Source organism: Martes martes (assembly GCF_963455335.1).
Source record: "Martes martes genome assembly, chromosome: 9".
Classification (NCBI taxonomy): domain Eukaryota; kingdom Metazoa; phylum Chordata; class Mammalia; order Carnivora; family Mustelidae; genus Martes; species Martes martes.
Window position 1 is genome coordinate 58826647 of NC_137896.1, and position 26218 is coordinate 58852864.

The window sequence follows — 26218 nt, forward strand, 5'->3', positions numbered from 1 at the left end:
AAGACCAGATAAATGTGGGTCAAGTGGATGGAAATGCTGGGGAATTTTCAAGATAGTGTTCATTATATCCATAGCAACATGTGTCTGTTAAGGCAGGGCAGTCTCTGTGTTTGGAATGGGCTGTCATGATGGTGTTTTGTGCAGGATTCCTGTTGTCATGCACTTTGAGCATTATGTCACCCCTCTCGGAGGTTCACTATGACAGGATCCTTATGTTTGGTCTGAGCCAAAGCAGGCAGCTTGGTCCCCATCCAAGGATTATTTATGGAGCCACTAGAAGAACGTGTCAGGGTTCAGGAGTGTAGACCCAGAGCACATTTATGTTCAAATGCATTTATGATTCATCAGTTGGGGAACGGAGTTAGGATAAGTTGTTTTTGTATTTATTTTAGGAGCCCAGCTGTGGACATTTGACCATTGGAATTATCTTGCTTTAAAAAAAAAAAATTGTGGTAAAATACACATGACACTAGTCATCTCAACTGTCTTTTTTTTTTTTTTTAAGATTTTTTTTTATTTGAGAGAGCGAGAGAGAGAAAATGGGGGGAGGGGCAGAGGGAAACAGAATCTTAAGTAGACTCTGTGCGGAGCTCGATCTCACAACCCTGAGATCATGACCTGAGCTGAAATCCAGAGTCAGATGCTTAACTGACTGAGCCACCCAGGTGCCCCTCAACTGTTTTTAAGTGACAGTCCAGGGGTATTAAGTGTACAGCTCACATTGTTATGTAACCATGGCCACTGCTCCAGAGCTCTTTTCATCTTGAAAAACTGAAACTCTGTTCCCAGTGAAGAAGTTTCACAGCCTTTGCGTGAAGGCAAAAAGAATTCTGTCTCCCTTGAGTCCAGCATGAACAGGACAGTCAGTCTGCATTGTAATTCCTTCTGGCTGATGAGAGGTTACCACCGTACCGCCATCCTCTCTTGTTTTCCTGAGAAGGCAAAGGGTCATTGTGTATCTGGGATGCAACATACAGGTGGGGCTTGGTGGCTGCCTGTCCTGTTCTCGAGAGCCAGGGCCAGAATCCCTCCCTCACAGTGCCCTTGATGCTCTCCTCTCTGGACCTGACCTTTCCCAGACTCATGTGGATTTGGCTGGCTCACCTGGTCGCTGGGATGGGCACATGGCTGCTGCATTAGCCACTTAGTTACAAAGACGAGCTTATCCCGGGTCCGGCGCTAGAGCTTCCCGCATGACTCACCCTGTGGCTTGGCCCACCGGTCGACCAAACTCTGAAAATAGCGGGAATCATACAGAACACACAGTAAGAGGTATATTGAATTATATAAAATGCTTTGTAAAAAGAAAAACACTCGGAGTCTAGTAATTTGGATTATGAATTTTACTTAGAATAGGTAGAGCTCTCTTGTTGAGAATGCAGATATCCCCAACATTTATCTTCTTCTTTTGAAGATAGTAGAGAGAATTTCATGGGATCTTTTAGGTTATTTATTACTTTTCACAAATAAAAGTTTTTTCCTTTATTCTGAGTCTTTCTTTGCTTTTTTCCCTAACTCTCCAAAACAGCGATAGCAGCCAAACTGAATATGAAGCCAGAGCTCTAGACCAGATTAGTTTCCCACCTGGATTATGGTGCTGAGCCATAGGCGGTGGCGGTGCTGTCACATCATGGCTTCTGTGTAATGATGAGAAGCTCTTTGCTGGAGTAAAAGAATTTTTTTTTGTCATGGGGCTGCTGAGGTCTGTTCTAAGCCCAACGCCATTAGGAGGACCTGCTTTTTTCAGTGCAGGGGGCAAAAGTAGACTGTTTTCTGTTTTCTGACTTTCCTCAAGATGCTTTCCATGGAGGCTTGGGTGTTGCTGTGTTTTAAATGAGTTTTACTATGCGAGGGTGCTCTTGCTGATAGGAGCAGGGCACTTTGTCCCTGCTGCCTGTGGTTAAGGCCCAGGTCCAGCACAGAGGTTGTACAAACCAGCAGGCAGTGGGCAGGCTTCTCTAAGTGTTGCTGTGTGTCCCACGTCAGTAGCTGCCCTTTCGTCTTAAACTTGGTACCACCCATGTGCCCGAGATGCAGCCAGAATGAACGACCGCAGCATTATCACTTAGAAGCAAATTATTCATAGGCCCCTTTGGGGCCCTAATTATAAAACTTGTCACTCGACATCTATCTCAGCCAGAGTTGTTATTCTAATAGCCTAAAAATAGGAGAGTTGCACTTGTGAGCCGCCAGGAGGGTTTTCCTGTAGAGCCAGACAAACCATATGGAGCTGCCGCAGAAGACAGACCAGAGTGCTCCATGGGGGCTGCCCTGCATTTGGGGGGGATTCATTCGCGGAGAGAGAGTGAAGACTTCACCAGTCAGGGCTTGGGAGAGCCAAGTCAGTCTGAATGGAGTTCGAAGTGTGGGTTTGTAGAGGATGGAGCATTTCTGAAAATCATTGTTACTCTGTCTTATACAGCCCTAGACTTGGGGAGAGGAGGCCTGCTTTGGGGCTGGAGCTGGCCAGGGCAAGGGGTTCCTATGGCTCAGAGCCTTAGTGGCTCCATCCCTCACTCCAAAGGTGGCTAAAGGATTAAGAGAAAGTGGACATTATGTATAACTTCAGTAGTTACTCTTTTTAATGAGCCCGAGCTTGGCAAATCTACATTGCCTCAAAGGCATCCGTGTGAGTTAGCTTCAGCTCCCTTATAAAAAGACAAGTAAGTAGGGCTGTGTACACTGTTGTTAGGAGCTATGTGTAAACATTTGCCATATATTTGCTTTATGGATGTGTATATACATATATATGTATATGTTTTTTCTTTCAGGCCCATTTGAAATTTATGGACGTCATACCCTATTTTCTCCTGACTTTGAATGATTTCTTTGCCAAGCTAACCTTTCTCCTTCACCATTCAGCAGAAATTTAAGGGTACTTTTTTCTTCTTGCTTTTTCATTTCTCATTTGGGTTTTCCTGCTGAGAACTCTCACTGACCTGCCTCCTGCTTGTGCGTCTTCTCTGCCATCTTGGCCCCTGTCTGCTACTTCTCTTGTGCTTGTGCTGTGGTTGGCTCCTCCCTCCCTGGGTGCTCTGGGTGACCTCAGATTCAGAGCCCATCTGTTCCTGCGGCTCCTGAAGGGGCAGTCTGCTTTTGTGCAGATGTGGAGAGCCTTTGTCTGCAGGGGGATGCTGACTGGCCTGACTCTCCTTGTTGCTTTTTTTTTTTTTTTTTTTAAACTAAACTATTTTAAAAATGGTGGGGTGCCTGGGTGGCTCAGTGGGTTAAGCCTTTGCCTTCGGCTCAGGTCATGATCTCAGAGTTCTGGGATCGAGTCCCGCATCGGGCTCTCTGCTCGGCAGGGAGCCTGCTTCCTCCTCTCTCTCTCTCTCTCTCTCTGCCTGCCTCTCTGCCTACTTGTGATCTCTCTCTGTCAAAAAAATAAATAAAATCTTTAAAAAAAATAAAAAAATAAAAATGGTTTATTTATTTGAGAGAGAGAGAGAGCGCGCACAGAGGGAGAAGGAGGAGACTATCCTCTGAGCAGGGAGCCTAAAGCAGGGCTCGATCCTAGGACCCTGAGATCCTGACCTGAGCTGAAGGTAGACGCTTAACCGACTGAGCCATCCAGGTGCCCCACTAAACTCTGTTTTTTAGAACAGTTTTAAGATTTACAGAAACATCATGAAGGTAGTATAGGGAGTTCTCTTATACCTCACACCCAGTTTCTCCTGTTACTGACGTATTAGTGTGGTGTATTTGATACAATGAACGAACTGATATTGATGGGTTATCGTGGTAGGCAGAACGGATTCAAGCCTGTGTTAGGCTCCATGGCAAAGGGGAATTAAGGGTGCAGGTGGAATTAGTTGGGTTACTAATCAGCAGATCTTAATACCTATATTAGGTATTAATATATATATATACCTATATTAGGGGATGAGCTTGAATTATCCAGGTGGTGGGCTCAATATGATCACAAGTGTTTTTAAAACCAGAGGAACTCATTCTGGTTTGCCAGCTTTGAAGATGGAGGAAGGGGCCGCTTGGAGCTGGAAAAAGGAAGCAAAGCGATTCTTACCTTGAGCCTCCAGAAAGGAGTGTACCTGTTGACACCATGATTCTGGCTCAGTGAGATCTGTATCACACCTCCGACCTACAGAACAGTGAGGTAATAAATTTGTTTTGCTTCAAGCTCTTGTGTTATTGTCGGAGCAGCGGTAGAAAACCAGCACAGTGATCGCTCACCGAAGTCCGTGTTTTATTCAGGTTTTACCAGCCGCCTTCTGCTCCAGGGTCCCTCTCAGGATACCGCTTCCCTTGTAGCTGTCATCTTGGCTGTGACCGTTTCTCAGGCGTGTTTTTAATGACTTGGCTGGTTCTGGGAGTACCGGCCAGGCATCTTTTCCGCGTCGTGCTCGAGGCTCGTTCACTCATGTTGGCTTCGTCTCTTCAGACTGTGTTTTCTGGGGTCTCAGCATGCTTTGTAGTTGTTTCTGGACAGGATGTGTGGAGTGCTAAGAACTGAAGAAATGGTGCTTTAGTGTGAGTTTTTTGGGCTTCTGATCAGGACTTGGGCTGTGTTTGTGGGGGCAGCGACAGGTGCCTGAGGTTCTCCGATTCCTCAGGTGTCCTTGCTTTGGTCTCTCTGTCTTTGGGCTTCTTTAAGAATGAACTGCAGGGTGCCTGGCTAGCTCTGACGGTAGAACATGTGACTTTTTTTTTAAAGATTTAATTTATTTATTTGGAGGGGGGGCCAGGAGAGAGTGCATGTGTGTGTTCCAGCGGGGAGAGGGAGAACCTCTTCAGCAGACTCCACACTGAGCACGGAGCTTAAGGGGGCGCTCCATCTCATGACCCCAAGATCATGACCTGAACGGAAACTAGGAGTCTGTGCTTAACTGGGTGAGCCACCAAGGGGCCCCAGAGCATAGGACTCTTGATCTCAGAGTCATGAGTTCAAGCCGCACATTGAGCATAGAGCTTACTTAAACAAACCCGAAAAACCCAAACTCCTCATATGGACTCTGAGTGTTTCAGCTCTTCCAGCTGTCAGGCTGGAGTCTATTGATAAGGTGGTAAAGTACAGGGAAGAGAAGTGCCCTGTAAATCTTAGCAGAGAATCTCGGTCTTTCAGTGGGTCTGTGTTCCTGGGATGTGTCCTTAATAGTGTTTCTTGGATGCCTCCCTCCCCCACCCCCCACTTAGATGAGACTGGAAGACTGGAGCAGGTTGGAGTCAGAGAAACACCCTTTGCCCAGCTGGGATGAGGTTCTGGAAAAGTCTTTCCCGTGGAGAGCAGGCCTGTGTTACGGAGAATGCTTTGAGCTCACTGCACTGTGAGGACTCTTGGTTCCCTGGGCGGGAGTGTGGGGGGTTTTTCCTGGCTCTTCATAATGAGGACCTAGTGGTAAAAGCTCTGTAGGTTTGGGGCCCCCTACGACCGTGGCCATCAAGAGTTTCTGACTGTCCTGCTAGTCCATACTCAGCCCCCAGCAATTTGTAAAAACCACCCCTGAAGTGTTCTTACCACATTATGGCTCCAGCAGCTTCCGCTTCAGGTGAGCAGATCTTGGCTGTGACTTTGGACTGTCCCTTCTCTCCAGATTTCTGGGTTATGATTTTGACCTGTGACCTTAGTTCTCTGATGGGTCCCAGAAAGGCCTCTGATTGCTAGTTTGCTTACTTCTTGTTGTTACGGCGGGCGTGAGGACTTCAAATTCTTTACAGGGTAGAGCTGAACCTAGAAGTCCCTTTTTCGCTTCATTGCTGTCCTCCCCACCTTCCCCACCCCTGAAGTTCGGTATGGTACCAAGTTGGTTGTGTTGGCATAAGACATCCTGATCACTGCAAAAACTCCTGGGTCTCGAAGAGAAAAAAAATCACTCTTTCGGATCAAGAAGACTGCTTCGGTGCTGTGTTCATGCTGTTATTTCCCACCCTTCTCACTTCCTTCTTTTGTTGCTCAGGTTTGTCTTATTAGCAAACTAGATGCGGATTTTACAACTGATCTCTTAAACTGGGAAGTGCTAAGTCTGCATGTGGGATGGGTGGGGTTTTTAGCACCTTTCTAGTGTCCCTCCACTTCCCTATCACTCACGCCCCCCTCCAGGCTTTGACAGACAAACATGTTCTATCACTCTTGTATGAATGCATCTTTAACTGTATACCCCTGTCCCCCACCCCCTGCTTTTAATCACAGAGCTTCCCTAAGCAGCTGTGCTGGTTCTGTGTTAAAGTAACAGTCCCTTAATCCACCTGACAGCTTTCAGCCCCTTTCAATTATCTGTAAGTCAAGTGCAAACCAGTAAGGGGGCAAAAATTCTGAGCAGCGTAAGGAATAATTGCTATAAAAAACTCATGTACCTTTCCTTCTTTCCCTCAAGCCATTAATTAGGACAGGTCAAGATGATTGTATGGGTGGGGTGGGTGGACAGTCAGAGCCTGAACAGGGTGAAGAGGGCATCTGTCAGAAAGGGGACGTTGGAGCAACAGAAGGATGGATCAGATAAGTAAATACATTAAGAATAATGGAAGCCGGGTTCCCCAGTGTTGGAGAAGAGAGTTGCAAATGTGGAAAGAAACTGGAACAACGTGGTATGCAATCGCCATTGGAGGTACTGGTGTGAACTCCGTTTTTAAGTATAAAATCAGCATAAAGATAAAATTGTTAATGTGTACTTGTGTATACATATGTAAACACACATATACCCATACATATATGCATATCCATGCATCTCTGTCCACTGAGGGTTCTGGGAGCAAGCACCCCCAGAGCAGTAAATGTACGTGGCTCCCAGATCTTGGCTTTTAAATACTATTCTTCACTGAACGAAGCAGGGCTTCTTGGAGAAATGGCTGATTCCAGGGCTAGAGCAGGAAAAAAAACAGGATGAACTGGGATTATCTGACCATGCCAGAGAGTAGAAGGAGTAATGGGGACATGTCCAAAGGACACAGAAACCAGTTTGAAGGGGCTTCCACTGGCCAGTCAGAGACCGTGCGGAAGTCAAAATAATCATAATACTAGACTGAATAAAGTAGGAAAACACGAAACCATACTGATAGAAATAAATGAGTTGAAAATTTAATGAGGAACATAGTTTCAAAGTACTTCACAGAATACTTGTTAATTACAAAGGGAATAAGGAGTAACTTTACAGTGCAGAAGCTTGGCAAACACTCTTACCAGCAGTGGGACAATATAAAATTGTCTGCCACCTGGTGTGTGGGGGTGTGTGTTTCTGTGTTTGCTGTGGATTCATGATATTCATTACAACAGAATGATAAACCTTTACTTTGTATGCTTTATGGTCTGTGAAGGACTCAGTTTATTATTTGCTTCTCACAGCCCCCTTCTGGAGTAGGCAAGGATTATTCATCTACCTTTGAGATGATGATATAATAATAACAGTACTTCTTACACCCAGGCAATAAATAGTCTAAGACCTTTTGAATGTTGCACGTATTAATTCTCACAATTACCCTAGAGGTAGGTATACTGTGATTATTCCCTTTTACGAAGGAGACCAAGGCACGGAGAGGTTAAGTAACTTGCCCAAGGTCACACAATTTGAAAACTGGAGAGCTGGGACTTGAGTCAGGCATTCTGACTACAGATCCCAGCTCTTCCATACGGAGACATGTTGCCTCTGTAATGGAGACGCCGAGGAAAGCAGGCAGGTTAGATGACTTGTTTAGGGCCCCTTGTTCCCTCTGGTCATTGGATTATGCAAATCTGTACTGAGGGCCTGTTAATGTCAGGCCCTGTTTCAGATGTTGGGTGACTGGTACTAGGCAGCCCGTGCCCTGGGCCTCATGGAGCTCGGGCTCCTCAGAGCTGAGTTGAAGAACTTGACCCAAGCCTGCTCCCTTCCGGTGTCGAGTCTAGATGCCAGCTGAACTGTTTGCAGGAAGTAGGCAGCTAGTCGGTCCCCGTGCTCAGAGGTGCCCTTTCTTTTTTCTTTTGAAGGTCGCCTGGTAGGCGCTCTGGATGCAGTGCTGGACTCCAATGCACGGGTCGCTCCATTTCGAATTCTGCTTCAGGTGCCTGGGTCCCAGGTTTATTCTCCCATAGCATGTGGTGAGTTACTGAGTGGATCAGACGTTTACTGGGCCATAGCCACTGGTGAGTTTTGTTCCAGTTGGAATATTCCAAACCTTACGGTGTAAGCATGCTGAGTATCTGCATGTTGGTGAAGCTTGAAGGTAACTTCTTTTAGTAACTCATCTGCTTTTATGAGCTCTTTTTTTTTTTTTTTCTTCCAGCCATCAAAGCACATAAAGACTACATGCTTGGGCACCTTAGCTTGGGCATGCCAGGCTTCTGCGTGGTGTGTTATTCCCAGGTGCTCGATCTCATTGAGTATGAATGGAGCCCTTTTCTCCTTAATTTTGTTTCTGACCTAATGAATGTCTTCCTGGGAGTGTGCACCTGTGGTAATGGGACAGGGGAAGCATCTGAGGGCTGTGTCTGACTCAGGGCAGTCTTCACCCTCCTTGTTCCACATTTATGCTGCATCACTGGACTGCTGTCCCCCATGGGAATTTCAAAATCCCCTCACCTTCTTCATCTGGGGTTTCAGTCCTCCTACACGATCTAATGGTCTACCTGCTACCCCAGCGTCTCTGGGGCTGGGAATCGTTGCATCTGAGGAGCCCCTTCTATTCAAAAATAAAAATAAAATACGTCTTTTTAGCTACTCAAGTCATAAATGTTCACCTTCCAGAAGCTAAGCTGGTAAGAGAGAAGGACAAGGAAATCTTCCATACCCCTCTGCCAGTGCTGATCATTCTTCTGTGTACATGGGCTAATATACATAGGGACTTCTAATTTTGTTTTTTCTCTTAACACTTTACTAGGTACCATATATTTCCATTACTGCACATTCTTTAACATCAAATTTTTTTTTCCCTGGAAAAATATAAAGACAGAGAAGAAAATTTTTAGCATATCCACCATCCAGTTCTAAGCACTGCTAACATCTTGGTATTTTTCCCCCCCAGTCTGTTGTGTTTTGTTCTAGTTAAGATGAATCCTTCTGTATCTGTATAAAATCATAAAAACGGCACACAGTCGATATGATCCATCAACACTTGACAAGTACAAAGAAGGGAATGTGTCTCACCCCACATCCTAGCCACTCAAAGTTAACCTCTGGTCACCCTGGGTTCACCTCATCACACACTTTATACTGCTTTTAGGGCAGGGATGATGATTGTTTTGAAGACAGAAGTACCTTTGTGAAAATGCAGCCTGCTATTTTGTAATAAAATAATTACAGTGCTAATAATTGACAATGCTATTTTGTAACAAAAGTATTACATTTTTACTTGATCTCAGTAAACCAGAAGCTGAAGTAAAACCAGAGAAATGTTAAAGTTCAAAAATAAATGTTTCCTTAACACGAGAGCTTATTTTCTAAAAGGTTCATGGAAGGTTAAGGGAAGAGATTTGTGAAAGCGTCACAGGGTTAGGATTGTGGCTTTTTAAAGCAGTGTTGCAATTCTGACCATTTGCTTTCACTCCCCGGTTGAGAGGACAAGGGTGCCAGCATTCTTATTCTTCCCCCTTCCTCTCCAGTTTCTCATTTAAAAATGTGTTATTAACTTCATGTTGTACTTTTCATTGTGTCTGTCACCATGCTGTCCATCATTCTTTGGCTCTGTCCTCTATTTAAATGGATCTAATACTTTTACTCAGGTATGGTTTTCCTAATATAGAATCTTTAATTTTGGCTTCTCTCTCTCTCTCTCTTTTTAAGTAGACTCCATGCCCAATATGGAGCCCAATATGGGGCTTGAACTTACAACCCTAAGATCAAGACCTGAGTTGAGAGTCGGATAGGTCGATGCCCAACCGAGTGAGCCACACAGGCACCCAATTTTGGCTAATGTCTTGATTGCCTAGATTCCTGTTTTCTTCTCCCAGTAATGTCTCACATTTACAAAGATGTGTCCCTTGCTTTTGGACTTGAGTAACACCTTGGCTGGGTGTGATAGTCTCTGGCCATCTAGAGCATAGTGGCCATTACTCTAGGGTCTTCCTGTATTTAACAAGGCAATGGGAGAAATCTCAGGCTGGTCTTTTTTTTTTTTTTTTCCTCCTCCTTTTTATCCCCTTATGGGTGATGTGCTCTTTGTGCCTATAACTATCTGTATCTTTGAGGTTAAGTAGTTTAGTAACTTGGTTGTGATCTGTTACTGCTTTGAGCACATTGTGTTAAATTTTTCTGGAATTCATTGTGCTCTTTCAGTATACAGATTGATTTCTTTAATCACTTCAGGAAATTTTCTTGTTCTCTATGTGTATTTTTTTAAAAAATGTGTTTAATGTTCCATTTATTGGAGTCCCTACCTCAGATTCTTTCTGTTGGATAACTTGTCTACTTTTCATTCTTGTTTTTTTTTTTTTTTAAGATCTTATTTATTTATTTGACAGACGGATCACAAGTAGACAGAGAGGCAGGCAGAGAGAGGAGGAAGCAGGTTTCCTGCTGAGCAGAGAGCCCGATGTGGGGCTCCATCCCAGGACCCTGAGATCATGACCTGAGCTGAAGGCAGAGGCTTTAACCCACTGAGCCACCCAGGTGCCCCTTCATTCTTGTTTTTATCTGTCTCTTCAACTAGTATACTGCATGCTGTTCATAATTCTTTTCTGAGTGAATAATTCTATTTTCAGCCATGTATCTTGCTTTAACTTACTCATTCAGCTGTGTTTTAACTTAATTTATTTAGAGAGGGAGAGAGCATGTGATCAGGGGCAGAAGGAGAAAGAACATCTCAAGCAGATTCCATGCTGAGCGTGGAGCCCAATGTGGGGCTCGATCTCAGGACCCCGAGGTCATGACCTGAGCTGAAATCAAGAGTCGGATCCTCAACTGACTGAGCCACCCAGGCGTCCCTCATTTGGCTGTGTTTCCATCATTTTCTTGGGTGTCTCCGCTCCCTTTTCTCTGTTGTTTTATTTTCTCATCTTGGCACTCTTATTTTCCTGAGTTCATGTTCTTGCTGTCCTACTGCATGAAGCATTTATGAGAATATCCCTTTCCTCCTTGAGACTTCCATTTTCCTTCTAGGACACAGTCCCTGTCTTCAGAACACCTTGTGTTCCTTTGTTTCTCCTCTTTTGCTGCCAGGTGTTGGTTTGGTTGCTGTGCTCTTCCTCTGCACCCCACTCATGCTTGGACATGGTCCTCTAAGACTGACCCTGTGGCATTTGCACCAACATAGGAGGACTGTTGGACTAGTATTTTGGGGACAGAGTGGAGAGGACAGGTGTGCTGCTGGGCTGGATATGGGGTGTGAGACAGCAAGCCCCTATTCCTTTCTCCAATTTCTCTCTGGTTTCTCTCGTGTCACTTTGCCCCAGGCCAGACAGTGGGTCTTGCTCTGATTTGGGGGCTTTTGATGTGAACATCTAGAGTTTTGTCTCCTCACTAGATTGGTTTCTGGGGAGTCTGCATAGGGGGGACCTGCTCAGTTCCTGAATCTGTGTGGCTGGGGCGGGGGAAGGATCTACAGTAGCCACTCGGGGTTCATGGAGCATCTCAGACCGCAGTGAATTTATGGCTGCACAGCCCTCAACCTTATGGCTGTAGCCTAATTTACTCCTCCAGTCCCTTATTAGATGCTTTATTAGTTCTGATTTTTCAGTATTTTAAAAACCTAAATGAACAATCATACACTTAAATATTTCAGGGTACTTCTCAATCCCCAAAGTCCGTTCATGTGACATGTTAGGTGCCTCCCATGTACCAGGCTCATGCTTGGTGTTGGGGGTTCGTGAGTGAGTGTGTGAAGGTTGGTCTCTCTCCACCTGGCTTCACAGGGCCCTGGGGAATCCAAAGAGCAACCCAGAAGTGGCAGGCAGAGCTGGAATGAGGATTAGGAAAGTAGGAGGCGGCAAGACCCTTGACCGGCATGTAGTAAGGAAGTTCTGCAGCAGTAGAGGGATGTACTTTCTAAGGCCATCTGTCCATGTATCGCCAAACTGCGTGCCATAAAGGTTGCAGCAGCTTACACTCTCCCTACCCCCTTCGCCCCCTGCCCCGCTCCACCCTGGCAGTCCTAAGCAGGTTGAATTCCTCGAATGTTCTTTCTCTTGAGCCAGGATCTGCTTCCTTTAGTTTCTACTTGGCTGAGGGTTTGCCTTGGACCCGATCCGTGGCAGGTCTAGGATGCTTCACGTTCTGCTGTATTGGCCACAGAAAGTCTCCTGTGTGAGCAGTGGTTCTTTCCAGCGCTGCTTCTCTTGGGTTAGGGAAGAGAGGACAGGGAGGGTATTTGTATCCTGGGCTTGTGGTATTGATGGAGATACTTAGGCCTCTCCTGGGAGTTACTTGGGCATCCTGCACTGTGATATTGACTCACCATATTTAATATTTTATTGTGTCTTGAGCACTGAGAAAGGATCCCTGCCCAGGGTTTTAAGTCTCTGATAAAGCAAAAACAAGAACTGTAGGAAGGGCCTGGGCGGCACCAGGACGTGGGCAGGAACAGGAAGAGTGGCATGCAAGAATGATTTATATCTTCATTTAATTTTTGCATGGCAGTGCACGGGGACTATAGCAGAGCTTTTGAGAAGAATTTTCTTTTTCTTCTTCCTTTTTCTTTTTTCTGCTTGTTTTTAAGCAGAGGTGGAAGAGCTAGGTAGATAATCCCCTGGGTGAACACTATTACTTGGAAGCAGATCTGTGGATGATTGTGGTCAGAAGGGGATAAGGATAAGTTGCTATTATTTTTTGACTTACATGGACCAAGGAATCTAAAAGCTTTATAAACCTCACTGTCCTCAGTGGATAAAAGATGCATGGTGAGTCTGATGAGAACTTGTGTAAGAGAAGGGTGTGGAGGGCTGTGCCCTACCTTTCAGTTGGTGCTCAGATGCCCCCTCTAAGAGACCCTACCCCTGCCTACACACCCCTCCAACTGCTTCCCCCACTCTGCTGGTGGAGCCCTTCCAGTACTTACACTGCTGTCACTTCACTTTTTTTTTTTCTTTTGGGTCTGCCCTCTAATGAAGATAAAAAGTTCTCTCAGGGTCCTGCCCACTGCTAACGTTCCAGGGTCCAGGATAGAGTTTGGTATTCCACAAACAGTAGGTGTGCAAATAAGCCAGAGCAGTCCAGTATGGACTCCTGCTTTGGGGGTGAGTAAGTAGTCTGTTAGTCAAAGAAGGTAATGGGCTCAGCACTTAAGTCTCCTGTCCATAAGGCATGGGAGGTGGGGCATGCAATCGCCAGTAAGACCTCTGGGTCCTTTCTGAGAAGCCAGGGCAGGGATATTCCATGCTGGGCGAGGCCCTGGGTCAGGAGCTCTGTAACAAGGGGCCAGGACCATTGAGCAGTAGAAAAACTTGCAAAACAGGGGTGTTGCTTTCTTTAAAAAACAAACAAAAAAAACCCTAAACCATTTTTCATTGAGGTAAAATATATATAACTTAAAATTTGCCATCTTCCCCATTTTTAAGTGTATAGTTCAGTGGCATTAAGTACATTCACACTGTTGTGCAACCATCACCACAACCCACTCCAGGGGTCTTTCACTTGCACAAACTGAAGTTCTGTTCCCAATGTCCCTGTTCCTTCCTCGCTGGCCCCTGGCAGCCCCCATTCTGCTTCCTGTCTCTATGGATCTGACTTTTTGAGGAATGTCATTGAAGGGGAATGGCACAGTATTTGTCTTTTTGTGGCCAGCGTCACGTCCTCAGGGTTTGTCCGCGTTGTAGCAGGTGTCAGAATGTGCTCTTTTTAAGGCTGCGTTAACCTATCGCATGGGGACTTTCCCTTTGAAATCAGATATAATGATCAGCACAGAGGAGAAATCAAGGCCATGGTGTTTGGGACCAAGAGAGTCACATCCCAGGAGCCAGTTCCTGGTCTGGGTCGGGAGAGGAGGGAAGAGCGGAGTGAGGAGAGGAGTAGTCCAGGGCTCCAGCCTGGGTTAGGTCAGCTTCTGATGGCATTGACACCTAGACATGAGGAGCTCTTGGGGGCCCTGGAGGAGCAAGGAGACTTTGCTGGGGTTTCTCTTCTGATGTCTCAGCCTGTGCTTTGTTCCGCAGTTGAAAAGCCCAGGCTGTGAGTTATTGATCTGTCGTTGCATGTTCCTCTTGGTAGGTGACTCTCTGTGCTGTTGCTGTGTTACTGACATACAGTATTCTTTACCATGACCCTGAACACTGAGTTAGTTATTGTCTTTGCCTTGTTTCTGGGAAGTAGAGGAAACCCAGGGGAGACCCTGGATTGTCTGCGTCACTCGTTCCAGGAGTTAAACTGATGATGTAAGAATTAGACTCCTTTTAACATTGATTAATTGAGCTATGGGGTGGATTGTCTTTTCTGGTTACTGAAATAGGGCTTGATTGCCTTGCTTAGAGATAGGATGGAATACAGCCAGGAGAGCAGGAACTTTCCGAGGAACTCGTCAAACCTTTGTACAGACCATCTTTTAATGATGCTCATGTCTTCACAGATCTGAATTTGGACTCCAGAGTGTCCTACTACTTTTGTGACTATTTGTGACAAGATAAGTGCAAAGTTTTCACCTTCTTAGCAAGGTCTTGTCCCATGGTTTTGAGTGAAATGAGGGAGAGCAGGAAAACCAGGAGAAAGTAAGTAGGGGAGCAGGACGACGCCATGATACCACCTTACACCAGTAGAGTGCAGAGAATTTCAAGCAGATCTGAGGGAGATACCCACCTGGATGGGCAGAGGCATACCTGTATCTCGGAAGGGGGTAAATACGTAGTTTGAAAAAAAAAAAACAGTATTTTCAATTTGGAAAATGAAAAAAAATACACGGTTTTGAAATTTCCAAGGTCATTATAGGAAACTGTAATTGTTCTGCTAACGAAAATGTGTGGCATATATTTTTTAAAAATTGAGACTCACAGGAGTTAGGCTTTCCAGCTTAAAAATTACTTTCCTTTTGCACAAACTTTCCTCGTTTGTTCCCCTCAACAACTTATGGGTAGGCACAGTTACTGACTTCGGAGAGGGAGGAAGCAAGGCATAAGTTGCTCTGTAACTTGCCAGGGCCACATCTTGCGTCAGGAGTGCCTCACCGGTGGCTCAGGCACAGGTCCTTCTAGAATGTTCTCAGAGTGTTCTTTCTGATTTCTTTCTTATCTCTGCCCTTGACCATGGCTGGCATTTTTAGTTTCTCCTGTTCTGCACCACTGTTCGCTTTGTCTTTGGAGAGAGAATTTTATTATGGGAGGAAATGTTCCAGGGTGGATCAGATTAGTGTCTTGGTGAACTTTGTGCCAGTGCCAGCCAGATCTTTTTTCCAGAACAGAACTCACTGTGCACTTCAAGGAAAGACTGGGAGGCAGCCCTGCAGGAGGAAAGTTAGAATTGTTTCTGGGTGCACACTCTGAGGCCACTCAATGTGAGTTGGCGGGTTTGCCTTTAGGTGCTTGGGATTTCCTTGAACAGCACTAGCTGGCATTTTCCGTGTGGGATTTTCACTTGGAAATGGCTGAGGCATGCCATGGCTAATGCTTCTTTTCAGTCGGCGAGTGTGTGTCACCAGGCTCCTACTGTTTTAGACAATTTTGCTTATGCTCAAAGAATTAAACTCCCCGAAGATGTTCATCCATCAGGGATGTTGCTTCTAATTATTTTAAAAAGCAGGCAACGCCTGCATGTAACTTTTAAATTTGAAGGTCAAAAGTGCTGTTTAGAAGACACTTTTGAATCGGGGTAGATACTTGCAGGCCCCAGGGCCTGTGTTCTCCAGGTAGCCAAAGCCCCCTCCCTCTGTTGCAACAGGCCGCCTGTCTCCCTCTTGAGACAGTTTTTCCGCATGAAGTCTCTCCTTACCTAAATCCTGATTTGTTATTTGACCTACTTCGGAATAAGTGTGACCTGGGTAAAATCTAAAGGCTTGAAGCTGAGAATCTGATGTTTCTCTGGCTTCCTTCACATAGCCTAACATCTGCACAGAGCACGACCTGGTGGAAAGAAGAAACCAGCCAGAGGGGATCTTGGCAGGCATCTGGTTTTAGTACATGTGGGGAGACTGACTGAGGCATGGGTTTCCAACGAAGATGACTTTGGCAAATGACTTTCAATTCATGGTTCCTTACTGATCAAAAGCGAAGGCAGAGTGTGAGAGCAGCAGGCTTGGGACTCACTCTGGCACTGGGAGCCCTTCTGCAGGCCTTGCCAGCTGTGCCTGTCGTCCTGCTCCCTTCATGTGGCTTTCAGGCCACTGAAACTCTCTGTGGCCCAGGGGGCTCACTTCAGGACTTGCTGCTGCCCTGGCTTCTGGGACCTCTGCTGAACCTGATGCGTCTGAGTTGCCTGGGACTGGGAGTCCTCCTGATTGAAAAAATAATAAGGAAAATGCAGGGAACGTGAAATCCTTCATCCTCGTTTCTTGCTCTGCTTTCATAAATTTTTCCGAAGTCTTTTACAAAGTATTCTTCCTGGGTGTGGAGGTCAGTTTATCCAAGTTGATGACTTTTTTGTTAACAAGGGCTCTTAAAGTGTTTTTTGTTAGGAAGATTTTCAGACCTACCCCAAAGTAGTGAGGACAGTGTAATTGCGTCTTCCAGGCCCATGTGTTGGGATCAGGAAGCAGATGCCTTGGGATCATGGTTTTGCCTACTTTGCGTTATCTCTTATTCTCTGTGCCTTCTTCTCACCCACTGATTTATTTATTTTTTAAAGGATTTTATATATTTCTCTGTCAGAGTCAGAGAGGAGAAGCAAGGAGAGTGGCAGGCAGGGAGAAACAGGCCAGCTGCTGAGTAAGGAGCTCGATGTGGGATGCCATCCCAGGACCCTGAGATCATGACCCGAGCCGAAAGCAGATGCTAAAGGACTGAGCCACCCAGGGGCCCGATCTGGGTGGTTCTAACCCACATTCAACAAGGGCCACACACCTCATTTGGTGGCTGTGTCTCTTTTGTCTCCTTTAGTCAGGAAATCCTCCATTCCCCCTCTCCCGCCTAACTTTTTTTTCCCCCCAAGTGATTGACTTGGTGAAGAAATTCGGCCAGTTTTTTTTTTTTTTTTTTTTTTTTAACATAGAATGTCCTGTGCATTATGTTTCTGTTTCTTTCCTCAAAGTATGGCTCAGCTCCTTTCTTAGTTCTTCGTTTGTCCCCCAAACTGGGAGATACTTACAAATGGTCAGTTAAATTCAGGTTTAACGTTTTCTTAAAAAAAATACTTGACAGTCCATGTCTTTTATACTGTGTCCTTTCAGCAGGCCTGGTTCCCCTGGGTGTCCAAGTCTTAGTGATGCTTGGGTTAGTTAATGAGTTCAGGTGGCCGCTTTTAATTGCCTTCTTCCCCATCAACCTTTCCTCTAATGGTTTGGCCCATTTTAAACCCTGCCCTACGCCTGGGTGGCTCGGTGGGTTAAAGCCTCTGCCTTCGGCTCGGGTCGTGATCCCAGGGTCCTGGGATGGAGCCCCGCGTCGGGCTCTCTGCTCAGTGGGAAGCCTGCTTCCCTTCCTCTCTCTCTGCCTACTTGTGATCTCTGTCTGTCAAGTAAATAAATAAAAATCTTAAAAAAAAAAATAAAATAAAATAAACCCTGCCCTATTGATGCCCTATTAACTTTTTCCTCTGCATATCACAAGGTGGTGATTTCTCACCACCCTCCCACTCCAATTTGATGTGTGGTTTTATAGCTGTGAGCTTGGGCTTGACTGTATAGGAGAACTTGAACTTAACTGGGACTACTTGGTGACCCTGAGACATGAAACGTTTAGAAAAGGGAGGAGGGGAATGCTGACGTTGGTCCTTTCATTGCCTCTTGTTAGTGTGAGTTGGTGCCCTGGTGATCGGCAGTGGTGACAAGTGAATTGTTTTTGTTTTTGTTTTCTTTCTTCCCTCCCTGTCCCTTTTTAGCATTGTCTTAAAATTTCAAGTACTTCTCCCAGTATTTTATCATGTTTTTCAAAGTATGGATAGTTGGAAGTATTGTACAGTGAGCCAGTTGTTATAGATCTAGTGTGTATCTATTGATTGTGGTCCTTTATGTTACTGGGCTTGTGCCATCCTCTGCCTCTCAGCAGTTACCTCTGGCTTCCGGCACTTGGTCCTGCTGCCAGTCACCTTTGAGTGCTTCCCTGCTCTCTGGCCAGTGAGATGTGGAACATTCACCTTGTGCATTTGCTACCTCCTGTCTGCATCCACCATTTCTCCAGTAGCACTGGTTCCTTTTAGTGGAGAATGGTGTGTAAGGGCATAGTCATTGTTACTGGGTTTTCACTGCTTGTAAGGCTTCTCAGGAAGTATGAGCTAAGGAGTGTGTGTTACAAAAAAGAAAAGTAAGTCATGAGTTCATATTAACTTTTTTGTTATGCTTCAAGATTTTAATGTAAATTCTAGCTCGTAAACATACTGTAATATTCATTTCAGGGGTAGAATTTATTGATTCACACATGAACTTTCTTTTTTTTTAAAGATTTTTTTTAATTTTTTTTAATTTATTTGACAGAAAGAGATCACAAGTAGGCAGAGAGGGAGGCAGAGAGAGAGAAGGAAGCAGGCTCCCCGCTGAGCAGAGAGCCCGAGAACTTTCTAATTCAACTGTAAAACTATATAGTTATAACTTAGCTTTGATTTTATGTTTTTCTCTTGAACACCGAAAATCTTGGTTTCTAATAATATTCACGTAATTAACTATCTCACACATCCACATACATATTATATCTAAATGATGTCAATATTAATAATAAGAGTACTGGGGGCACCTGGGTGGCTCAGTGAGTTAATCCTCTGCCTTCGGCTCAGGTCATGATCTCAGGGTCCAGGGATCGAGCCCCACATTGGGCTCTCTGCTCAGCAGGGAGCCTGCTTCCTCCTCTCTCTCTCTGCCTGCCTCTCTGCCTACTTGTGATCTCTGTCAAAAAAATAAATACAATCTTTAAAAAAAATTAATAAGAGTACTGAGTGAAATTTAAGTTTTGGCAGCTTTGTTTAGCCTTAGACTATATTTAACTATGGATGTATAGTCAACATTGTTTAAAATAGCTGTTTTCTATGTGTAATCATTTTGTAACCTGAAAAGTCTATCCATTTACTCAAGTATTGCTTTTTTCCCCTTATTGATTTAACTTTAAAAAAAAAGGGAAAACTCTTTTGTAATGCCTGAATCAGACCTATAAAATCTATAGACAAGGTCTGTGTAGAGAAGCCTTTGATTGCTATCCCCTCCCTGTCCCCTTCCCTCTGCCACAGGGAAACCTCTCTTTTTTGTTAGCTGAGCTTTCTACTGTTTTATTTTACAAATATCCTCTACATTCTCATACCCTCCTTTTATAAAGGTCACATATATTCTATTCTATGCCTTGCCTTAGTTCACGTAGACCACAGCCTAGAAATAATTCCATATCAGAGTTGAGATTAGTTTCTTTTTTTGTCTTGTCTTTCATTACATAGAGCTGAGTACCATAGTTTATTCAACCTGTTCTCTACTGATGGACGTTTGTGGTGTCTTCATCCCTGGCCATGCCTCAGTGAATAACCTGGTGGTTAAATAATTTTGTGCGTATGCTGCTGAATCATTGGGGTAGTTTACCCTTTCCATCCTGCAATCCCATCTCTAGTAAATGAATATGAACCTTTGTTAGATACCACTGATGTCCCTTCCTCCATTGGGTTTGTACCATTGGACAAAATTGACGTCAGTAGTGGATGAAAGTACCTGCTTTCCCAGATTCATCATTGGATCTGTTGTCAAACTTGGGCATTTCCACCAATGTCATAGGTGTTTCTGCAATGGTTCCTGTTTGCTGTCCTTGTATTATGAGGAAGTCGAGCATCTTTCATGTTTAGGGCTGTTTTCAGAAACTCCTTGTTCTTACCCTTTGCTTCTTTTTTTTATTGAGTGACTCTTTTCTTCCCCTCAGTTTTTAGACACTGTCTAAGCATTAGGAATATTAGGCTTTTGTCTGAGAAATGAAATTAAAAAAATCTTTTTCCAGTTTGTCATGCCCTTTAGTGGCTTTGCTTTTGATGTGCTTACCTTGCAAAGGCTTTTTAATGTAGTGGGATTCAGAATGCCTTCCTTTTATACTTGATGATTTTGAGGCATGCTTAGGAAGGTTTTATTATTCCCAAGTTATACAGGAATTCACTCCTTTGCTTCAAGTACCCGTAAATTAGCTTTTTTCTATTAATACTTTTTAAACTGTTCTTTGTCTTCTGCCTTAACATTGCTTCTGACAAATCTCTCATTCTTTGTTGCTCTGTAATTATCGTCTTTTTCCTTCATCACTGGCTTTCAGCAGTTTGATTAGATGTGCATTTATGTGATTTCTCTTGATGCTTTTTCTGCTTGGAGTTTGTTGACATTCTTGGACCTGTGCGTTTATGTGTTCATCAAACATGAAAAAAATTTAGCTATTTTTTCAAATATATACATATTTTTTCTGCTCTCTGTTTCTTGCCCGGCACCCCTCCCCTTTCTCCCAGGACTCCAATTAGTAGTCTGCTTGCTGCTGTTCCAGGGCTCACTGATGCTGTTATTTATCTTGTTGTTAATCCTTTTTCTTTTGCTTTTCGTTTTAGTTTTTTTTTTTTTTTTTTTTTTTTTTTAAAGATTTTATTTATTTATTTGTCAGAGAGAGAGAGAGAGAGAGTGAGCACTGGCAGACAGAGGCAGAGGGAGAAGCAGGCTCCCTGCCGAGCAAGGAGCCCGATGTGGGACTCGATCCCAGGACACTGGGATCATGACCTGAGCCGAAGGCAGCTGCTTAACCAACTGAGCCACCCAGGCGTCCCTCGTTTTAGTTTTTAATCACTGTGTCCAAGTTCCCTAGTTTTAATCCTATCCAGTCTATTTCTGAGTTCAGACACTGTTTCTCCATCCCTAAAAGTTTGGTTTGGATCTTTTTTCTGTATCTTCGGTTTGGTCTCTCACCATCCTCATGCTTTTCTCTACTTTTTGAACACTTTGGAGTATGTTTATGATAGCTGTTTTATGTCCTTGTCTGCTGATTATTTTATCTATGTCCTTTCTGGTTCTGTTTCTATTGATTTTTTTTTTTTCCTTTTGGTTAACAGTCAGATTTTCCTACACCTTTTGTTTCTAATTCTGAGCAGTGTTTCTAATGGAACTAAGACAAGGACATTTTAATGACTGTTATAAATTGAAAATCCATTTTACTTTCAGTGTCAGGAAGGTTGATTTTTTTTACTTACGGCAAGTACTTTTAGGGACTCAGTATCTTAATTTGAATTCAGAAAAGGCCAAGGAAATTAGGGGGAAAAAGTTTAACATTTAATTTCTTAAACAATATAGTGAGATGTCCGTGGGTAAAAATATGGTCAGTTGTGATGATGTGATATTGGTTCGTGTGGGGATACTGCTCTAGGCATGGGTCTGATGTTAGCGTATCCACGTGAAGAGTGTATGGTGTCTGAAAATGAAAGGCTTTGGTTCAACCCTCTCGCCTGCTCATCTGTGACTTTTTGCTCAGATTCTTTGCTTCTGAGTTTTTCTGTCTAGGATGAGTGTTGTGTGAAATTTAGAAATGACACTGCCTTGGCAGTGTTGCTTTTAATGAGTCCCTTTGTGGTCTGTATGGCTTTCAGGCCAGGCATTTGGTGGTTGACATCGAGTGTTTGGATGGAGGAGAAATGTGCTGTGTCAAAGAAACCTATCCTAACTACACACATGGAATGTCCATTCATTGTAAATTAGGATTTAGGTTAGCTAGAGAAGGCCCTTAATTCAGTTATTAAGTTATTAAGCAGAATAGTTATTAAGCAGAGAGAAACCGTTGCTTTTGAAAACTGAAGCTTGGATCAAGTTATTTATGGCTGTGTTCGTGCAGAAGCTGTAGGTATAGACAACGAGCTGCTTGTTTTATTTCCGGAAAATACCTCTGGGGGAAACCTTGACGAATACATGCTGTGTGTGTGAGCCTGAAAGTGACTCAGCTCTTGGGAGCTGCCTGCCCCGCTCCCCAGGCTCCCATCTCCACTGTGAGTTAGGCTAGAGCAAGGCCTTAGCAGCCAGGAGAACTGGCCTGGGGCTTGGCTCTTCTCTGCCCTAAGTTTTCATACCCAGAAAATAATACTACCTACCTTCTTCTATTTTTATTAAGATAAACAATATCAAGTGTATGACGTATCTAACAAAATGCCTGGAAACATGCCAAGAATTCAGAAAACGGCCTGTGTCTACTACCTCTGCCCGTTCTGCCTTAGAGTTTGTCATTTAGAAATTACCACTCCTGGTAGTTGTGTGGTTAATTGGGGTTTCTAGGACTGTGTTTTAGTTTTGCATAGGCATTTGCAAGTCTGATTTGACTTCTTGTATGGGTAATGATTAAGATCCTCTGAACTTTGATTTTCTTAGGAAATAGAAGCCTTATTCTGCAGCAATAGAAATCTTGTTTTGCCTTAACAAAACAGGGTATAATTTTGCCAGTTGGATTTCTGTTAAAATCCACAGTGTTCCTATAAATTTTGGTTTTAAACGGCTCCATTGGCCTTCTAGAGCTGCCATGACAAAAATACCACAGACGGGGTGACTTAAACCAACACTGATTTGCTCCCTGTTCTGGAGGCTGGAAGTGTGCAATCCGGGTGCTGGCAAGGGTGGTTTCTCCTGAAGCCCCTCTCCTTGTCTCGCAGATGATCGTCTTCTCCCTGTATCCTCATGTGGGGCCTTCCCAATGTCTCTGCCTCCTCCTCTTCTTCTTCAGTTTATTTTTTAGAGCATGCACTGGGGGTAGGAGCAGAGGGAGAGGGAAGGAAACTCTAAGCAGACTCCATGCTGAGCACAGTCCCCAGCTCGGGACTTGATCTCACCACCTGGAGACCATGACCTGAGCTGAAGCCAAGGAAACCAAGAGTCAGATGCTTAACCAACTATGCCACCCAGGTGCCCATTTCCTCTTCTTAAGAGGGCACTAGTCCTCTCAGATCCAGGTGTCACCTTTGTGACCTTATTTAACCTTAATTACTTGTTCAAGGCCCTGTCTCCAAATATGGTCATATTGGGGGTTAGAGCTTCAGCATGTGCGGTAGCTGCCCTCTGTCTTCGTTTTGGAAGGCCACAGCAGAAACACTGAGAATATTGCTATGCCGTGAATTTGTAGCCTTTTTATCATTCCACTGCTTCAATGGGTGACATGTTCTCATGTTCTTATTTTCTCTTTACATTTCTCACCACTTGTACATCTGTAATATGGTGGCTTTCCAGTGTTTTTTGAGCATGACCGACAGACAGAAGATATTTATGTGTGTGTGCTTAACTCTAACAAATATCTTATAAGTCAGTGATTGACCTTATAAAGTGCCATGTATTCTCTTTTCTACTTTGTTTGTTAAAAAGCTGTCTCCTGATGGGATACTTCATGTAATTTGGGAAACTTGGTTACAGCTTAGGTTTAGAACTTTGGTGTGTGAGATCTGTTGAGTGACTTTCCTTTTTAGTCCTTTGGGGCCGAGGACATGCAGTTGGTTTGCACTGATTTACGGTATTTTGGAAGCCTATCATAAGACTTTCCTGAAGAGGAAATTATAGTTTGGAAAATTTCCCTGCCATTTGGCAACTTTTGTAGGAAATGGAAGATAGTAGGCTGGAAAAGTTTCATCATCTTGATTGTCTTGGCTGGGAGAGACATACAGCTATGTCTTGTATTCAGGAACAGCGTAGATTGTGATGAAATCTAACTGTGGCCCAGTGACAGATTTTTATTTGTGTGCCTGTTTTCTCTCTCAAGGTGTAGGCGTGGTTTTGTTTTAGAATTCACCTTTCCCTGACATAAACTCCTCCCCATAAATAGAAGAATCTTTTAAAGCACAGAAGCCTAAAATTTTGATGGCTTTGTTTCAAGTCTTTGTTCCATGTGATAGACTGTGTTAGGGCTTGTTTATTGTGTTTATCATGGTGTCTGTGGTTATCAGCTGAGGATGACCTGCTTGGTTAGCTGTTAACAATGAACTGTGCTATCCCTATGAGCTTAATAGGATAGATGAAAACCTGTTTCATGTCAGCCAGAAAGATGCACTCAGGAAATTGGAATTGCTCTAAGTACAAACACAAAATAACTTTTTTTTTTTTTAGTGTCAAGCCATAGGTGTAATGGACTTAAGGATTATGTAAATGTTATTTTGAAATTCAAATGCCGCTTATTATGGGAGGACACCAGGGTACTTCAGGGTTGTAGAGAATGAGTTCATACCCTGCTTTTGCCTTTCCTTCAATACATATGACCTTGGAGAAGTGTTTGAGCCTCCATTTCCTCATTCAGATGTCTTCCTTATACCCCAGTGAGCTAGTCCTTGGAATAGAAAAGTCGCAAAGGTGAGTCTTCTCCCTTCTCTTGTTCTTCCTCATTCTGCCAAGGTTGTTTTTTTGTTTTGTTTTGTTTTGTTTTTTAAATAAATTAGGAGGTCATGAAAACATACTCAAGGGGCGCTTGGGTGGCTCAGTCACTTGAGCGTCCGACTCTTGATTTCGGCTCAGGTCATGGTCTTGGTCGTGGGGCCTTGGAATTGAACCCTCTGGAGGCTCTATGCTCAGTGGGAAGTTTGCTTCTGGTTCTCCCTCTCCCTCTCTCTGCCCCCCACCCACTGCTCACATGCTTTCTCTCTCTCAAATAAATAAATCTTAAAAAAAAATACTCAAAGATTGATGATCCCATACTCAAAAAAATACTCAAAAATTTTTTCCCATTTATTCTTTGCCTTAAATAGTCTGACCAGTTGGTTTTATTACGATAGATAATAAATTACAAAGATCTAGAAAGAATAAACCTTAAAGAGAAGGGCAGAGGTCCAGGCATCCCTAAGGCTCCTTGCAAGTTTATTGGCTTTAGAGAAGACCCAAGGACTCTCTTGAGATGGTGTGATATGCTGTCCCCCTACTAGGAAGACTCCATTGCTGGACCCCCCACCCCCAGTTATAGGAAGTGTTTTTGTGACTGACACCTACATGGTAGCCATTGGAAGACACTGAACGGCAGAGACTTAAGCCAGAGGTGGGCAAACCTGAGCACTGAGTGTGAGGCACCAAGCAGACTGTGAGGGGCTCGAGTTCAGGTAGACAACGCTTAGAAACTTCACGAGAGTCCTGCTGTGAAGCCTGACAGAACTTGGTTTGACTTTTGTTTTGAAAGGATCTTTCCCCCTTGTAAGAGGAATGGGGAGCCTGAAAGGCCAGGGATTTCCTGCAACCACAAGGGCCTCCTGGGTGGGAGGGGGAGGAGAGTGAGATGATCCTGACCACGCCCCCCCTCCACAGCTTGCTCTCCTAAACTGCAGGTGGCTGCATGTCCAGTCTGTTGATCCTTAAAGAGCAAGAGTTGGGGGGAGGGGTGGCGCTGATGGACAGCTGCATAGATTGGTGTGGACTGAATGGTATCTTCCTCCCCCATGTTCATGTCTTGAAGCCTTAGCCCCTAGTGTTATAGTATTTAGAGGTGGGGCCTGGGGATGTAATTAGGTTTACAGAAAGTCATGAGGGTGGGGCCCCATGATGGGTTTCCTTATAAGAAGAGGAAGAGAGACCAGATCTCTCTCTCGGCTTTTCCTTATGAAAGAATTCTCTTGCATTGCTCTGATGACTCCTTCCTAAACTGTCCGTTCAGAAAATCGGTCCTCACACAGATGTTCTTTATACTCACTGATCCTAAAAGCACAAGTCTGCAGTGAGTTCTTCTCTGGCATTTTTATCCCTAGGCTTTTTAGAATATCCCTCCATGCATCTATGCTCTGCAGGGAGGAAATCTGCAAATAGCACACAAAAAGTTTGGTGTTAAAAAAGTGCTTGTCTGACTTTTGTGTGTGTGGTATGTGGTTCTGTTGACCACTATGCCTCTCACATTGGCGAGCTTATTCTGCATTGGTGTTGGGTAGCCCTTGACCTCTTAGAGGTTAGAATATCTCTTGCTTCCCATTTTGGAAATATTGTCCTCCTAGCTGGGCGTTTATCTGTTCCTGTACTACACACACCTGATGCACACATCCCTTTTCTTGTCCATCCCGGGCTTGCTTCAAGGCAGGGGACTTTATCGAGCACTTGCTGTATGCTGGGTCCTTCACTAGGAGCTGGCACAGTCCCTGTGCCAAGGTGCCTATTGTCTAATGGAGAGCAGCAGGAGTCTCCTCGAGGGGAGATACTAAAATAACTAAGCTTTTTGGTAACAGTGTTGCTTAATGCTTCAGTAATGGGGTGATTTCTTTTTAATTGCCTTGGAAAGAAATTAACCTACTAGATATGATTTAATGTTGTACGTTTCAAACATTTAGTATATAATCTCTTATGTATGTTCTTAAGGGATATTGTTGTA

General features: G+C 44.1%; 1 protein-coding gene across 4 annotated transcripts in view; it reads left to right on the plus strand.

Annotated features, from left to right (window-relative positions):
• The window catches only part of TBC1D8 (TBC1 domain family member 8), a 105066-nt gene that overhangs the window by 34773 nt on the left and 44075 nt on the right, over positions 1–26218 (plus strand). For 2 of the 4 annotated variants that reach the window (XM_080813924.1, XM_080813925.1), the window contains exon 2: positions 7916–8071. In XM_080813924.1, the coding sequence (XP_080670050.1) occupies positions 7916–8071 (156 nt within the window). The remainder of the gene's footprint in view (positions 1–7915; positions 8072–26218) is intronic. The other 2 variants (XM_080813926.1, XM_080813927.1) reach the window with 1 other exon arrangement.